Source organism: Egretta garzetta, unplaced genomic scaffold (genome assembly GCF_000687185.1).
Source record: "Egretta garzetta isolate BGI_Z169 unplaced genomic scaffold, ASM68718v1 scaffold213, whole genome shotgun sequence".
Lineage (NCBI taxonomy): Eukaryota > Metazoa > Chordata > Aves > Pelecaniformes > Ardeidae > Egretta > Egretta garzetta.
In genome coordinates, this window is record NW_009259242.1 from 1,115,682 (window position 1) to 1,119,944 (window position 4,263).

A 4,263-nucleotide genomic window follows, 5' to 3' on the forward strand; every position below is an offset into this window, starting at 1 on the left:
GGCCCGGCGGCAGAGGAGGAAACGCTCTGCTCCTCGCACAACGCTACCCGCGGGATCCTTTCCTCTCGCTCGCCCTCCTATAGATGCCTATACGTTTCAGTAACTTCGATCCTCCTTTGCTCTTCTCCCAGGCCCATGCTAGCCTTTCCTGGAGCCTGTTTTTATCAGTGCTGTTCTAAAATACGAGTTAGAAAAGACAAGCTCTCTTGTTAGCAAGCCCTGGTTTCCTCAGTGCAATTCCCCGGTGCATTTTCTATGCATGTCCAATATTATTGCCATGATCGTCTAGGTTAAAATAAAAACTACATTGTTAACACTGGCCTTGGTTTGGAATTAGAAATGACATTTAATGTTTCCCATTTTACACCCTAAATATTGCAGATGTGGACACGAATAAGGAAATATTATGCAGTCACAGGATGTTTGTGTAGTTATTCTAAAAGCCGTCATATCTCTAAAGCCCAACTGAATTAGCTAATAGCCAAAATTATAAAAGAATATCTGCCTCCATCAGAAGTCCTCCGTCTGAAGTCTGTGAGGCTTGTACTTCTGAGGCATGTGAAAACTTCTGAAAATTCTGCCCCCAGGGATAGTCTGTGTTTAGGCAGCTGACTTCAGGATCCTATTTTTGGTACCTTTGGTTGAGATTTTAAATTGGATTTTTAGTGAGAATGGTGCCTGCATTGGTACTGTAGGATCTTGAATGCTGTATCTAAGATTGAAAAATGGGGGGATATCATTCTTTTCTGTGGATAGGCTCCTTTTTATTAGATTTTATACATCACAAAAGAGCAGTGTGGCATAAATAAGTATTCTTTAATTTTTGCAGAACATCTTCAAGTAGTCGTTGTAGCCTTTCATGTTGCTAGTTTCCTTCACTGTCTTTTAGAATATCACTGGTAGGATTTCATAGAAAATGGCAGTCTCCGTAGTGGAGTGCTTCAGCACAGCTTGGATATACGTTTTCATGAGATATTGTCCTATTGCAAGTACTGTACATTGTTTGATGGTAAACTAAACATACCATCAAAGGTATGTATGAAGAAATCTGTGTAGGAGACAACTGGGAAGGATTATAGTGTGGTGGATCAATCGGAGCTGAATGACAGTACTTATGATTTGTTCCTGAGGATGTGATCTTAATGAAGTGGCACGGGTTGGAGCAGTGTGTCTTCTGCCTGCAATCCAGTGCAACTTAGTGTTGGATTCAGTGATCTTACATGGGCATCCAAGATTAGCAGCCAGAATTAGGAACCAATTCTGAAATAACGGCATGAGCATGTCTGGATCTGAATATGCACCCTACAAAATGGACAATCTACTATTTAGGAAGAGTAGATACCAAATTTACTGTGAAAGCTTAAAGAATTACTGCTTGTATTGCGAGATCTTCTAAAGTCTATGTTCAGTGATATTATTTACATTTTTTCTTCTAACATAGCTGTATTTATCCTTTATTTCTGTAGGTCAGATCTTGCCAGCAAACCGAAACACACCAAGTCCCATTGATCCTGAGACTATCCAAGTTCCTGTTGGCTACGAACCTGACCCTGCAGATCTTGCTCTTTCCAGTATTCCTGGCCAGGAGATGTTTGACCCTCGTAAGCGCAAATTCTCTGAAGAAGAGCTGAAACCACAGCCAATGATTAAGAAAGCTCGCAAAGTCTTCATTCCAGATGACCTGAAGGTAAATTGGAACTGGTGACAAGGTGGTTTGTACAGACTCTGTGAGAGTTACTCTGAGATATAGGTTTGGAGCATGAATCTTTTCTCCTGTAAGGTAAATCTGCCAAAATCAGTACGACTTTGTTGTAGAGTAAAACTGTTAACGGTTCTGAATAAGACTGAGGGGAGGATGCCCCTTATTAGTTATGCAACAGTTGAGATTCATGAGATCAATACTCATTTCCTTTGTATGCCAGAAACTTCCTGCGTGACCTTGAACAAGCTTACTTTGTCCCATATTTCCCACTTATGAAACAGCCTGGTCGTGTTTCCTTTTCCTCTGTCTGTCTCATCAGCATGGATTGTGAATTCTTCAGGGAAGAATCTGTTTCTTGCAGGGTCCATGGAGGTCCCTGATGACAGAAGGAAGCATATTGTGTCTTGTTTGGAAGTTGCTTTAGCTCTGTGTGTAATAATGAATGGGAGCACTATAGTAAACACTACTAACCTAGGTGAAAGAATCTGTAGGAAAACAAAACAAAATTATTCTGCCAAGAAGTGTATTTTAATACAATATTTAAACTATAATAATAACACAGTATTTAAAAAGAAAGAGCATCCTTGTCAATGCCACTTACCGCTTCTGAGGTGTGAAGAGCAAAGAGCATGAAGAGAGCAGAATAAATTGATCAACTGATTCAGTTTATCAGATGACTGTGAAAATTGTCATTATTTGCAAAATTCTCTCCCCGGTATGTGATTTCCAAGAGGACCTTTTTTATCAGAGGCAGTCAGTGCAGGCTTTCATTCTGCTCTTGCTGTTGCCCCCCAAGACACAGACTGAAAGCCTGTTGGAGTTGGTGGGAATCTCTGGCTGCACGTGCGAAGACTGGGATGCCATGTGTGTACACCAGATTGATAACGTTAGGGAGAGAAGCTGATGCTATTCACTATTTTCATCCCTAAGGATAATGTTGTGCAAGTTAAAAGCACAGAAATCACAATGCCAGTAGTGGTTCAGGGGGTACGTTGCTGTCACTTTGTGAGCAGTATCCTCAGCTTTCCTTTAGAAAGGTTTAGCTGCCCCATGCCATTACTGACCTGGGCACATTTTACTACCAGTGATGCTGTGTTGGCGCTGCACTGCAGTGTGCTGGGAGAGGCGTTCGATACAGAAACGGGTAGGTGGGTGTGAGGAGACTGGAGTTTGCCCCTTAGTTCCATTTGTCATTTTGTGGTATCTCCTAGGTATCCTTATTTTTCAAAGCAAACTTTTGCCCAAAATGCCCTCGGACTACTTCATGCCCAAGGTGGCAAATATCAGTGTCTTGCATGCAGCAGTGGGGCACGTAAGTTTTCAGCCTAAGACTGAACTGAAAGTTCAGGGTCTCTCATTTCCCTGAGATAATCCCGTCAGTTGCCCTTGACTCGCTTCAGAGTGCTTGACCCAAGCGCTGCTTCTGCCCTGGCATGTGGAGCGGCTGTTGAGTTCTGGGGGAGGGTAAGCAGATTAGACCAGTCAATCGTCTCTGGGTTGCATGTGATTTTGAAATGCCAGCCTTACCTCTTTCAGGCCTGGATTAAGGGATTTGCCATAGCAATTTGTTAAAATAAAGATGGATGAAGCCTAGGTGGCACACTAATAAATTGCTTAAAGCTGATTTTTATAGAGTGGAATGAGATGGGAAATTATGAACAAGATTTGGGTCATAGCTTTTTGCTGCATGCTTGTTTTTAAGAGGATTTTTGGGGGTCCCATCTAAGTACAGGTGAAGAGCAATTTAGAGATACACTGGCTCCGAATCATCGTTGCTGCACTTCGTTAAGCTAAACTAATACAAAGCAGTTGTAGCAGTCGTTTTGCTCTTACTTTGCCTTTATGCAAGCAGCAGGAGAAGATGAGGCCTGGCGTGCTTCATGCTGACAGCCAGGGGAGTGGTGGGGTATTTGTTCAGTGCAACGTAGGAGCAGATGGCTCCTGGTCCTTGTAGCGAATGTGGAACTGTGCTACCATGCTTGGTGAACCAAGAAAGCCACACAAGCAAATGTAAGCATATAAAAATGGAGGGATGGCTCTGGGAGAGGGGAAATTTGAGCTATATGACTTGACCAGGAAACTTGAGGGTTGAATGGCTGCATCACTCTTACTCTGTAGGGGACTGAATTTCGCTTTTTGTGGGAGATTCTGCCCTACTTTGTATTTACTGAGTTGTTCCGAATTTCTAGAACTCTAATTCAGTTTCAAAGCAACAGTGAAGCTGCCATTTCACTGAAGGCCACTTAATTTGAAGAGTGGAAAAATCAGGTAAAATTAAGTTGTGACTTTAGAGCCATTGATGCACCAATGCAATGAGGTGATCTTCTAGGGGCAAGTCGTTAGGGATAACACTTTGGGAATGTGTTAGCTTATGAAACTTCAGAGGTTAGTGGACCTATTTCTGGCAAATGCTTTTTTTCCCCCCCCCACAGTCAAAGCCTATTGTGCTAATCTCTTTGCGGATGGTACCAAAGCAGCCATCCTTGTTATGCCAAGGAATCCTCTTCCAGTGAGCTGCTGTTCTAGGGTGCAAACAGAAACGCTCTGGGGCTCTGTAGGGA

General features: G+C 42.6%; 1 protein-coding gene across 1 annotated transcript in view; it reads left to right on the forward strand.

Annotated features, from left to right (window-relative positions):
• HLF (HLF transcription factor, PAR bZIP family member) overlaps nucleotides 1-4,263 on the forward strand; it is a 32,794-nt gene that overhangs the window by 27,247 nt on the left and 1,284 nt on the right. The window contains exon 2 of the mRNA XM_035891639.1: nucleotides 1,467-1,687. Coding sequence (XP_035747532.1) covers nucleotides 1,467-1,687 — 221 coding nt within the window. The remainder of the gene's footprint in view (nucleotides 1-1,466; nucleotides 1,688-4,263) is intronic.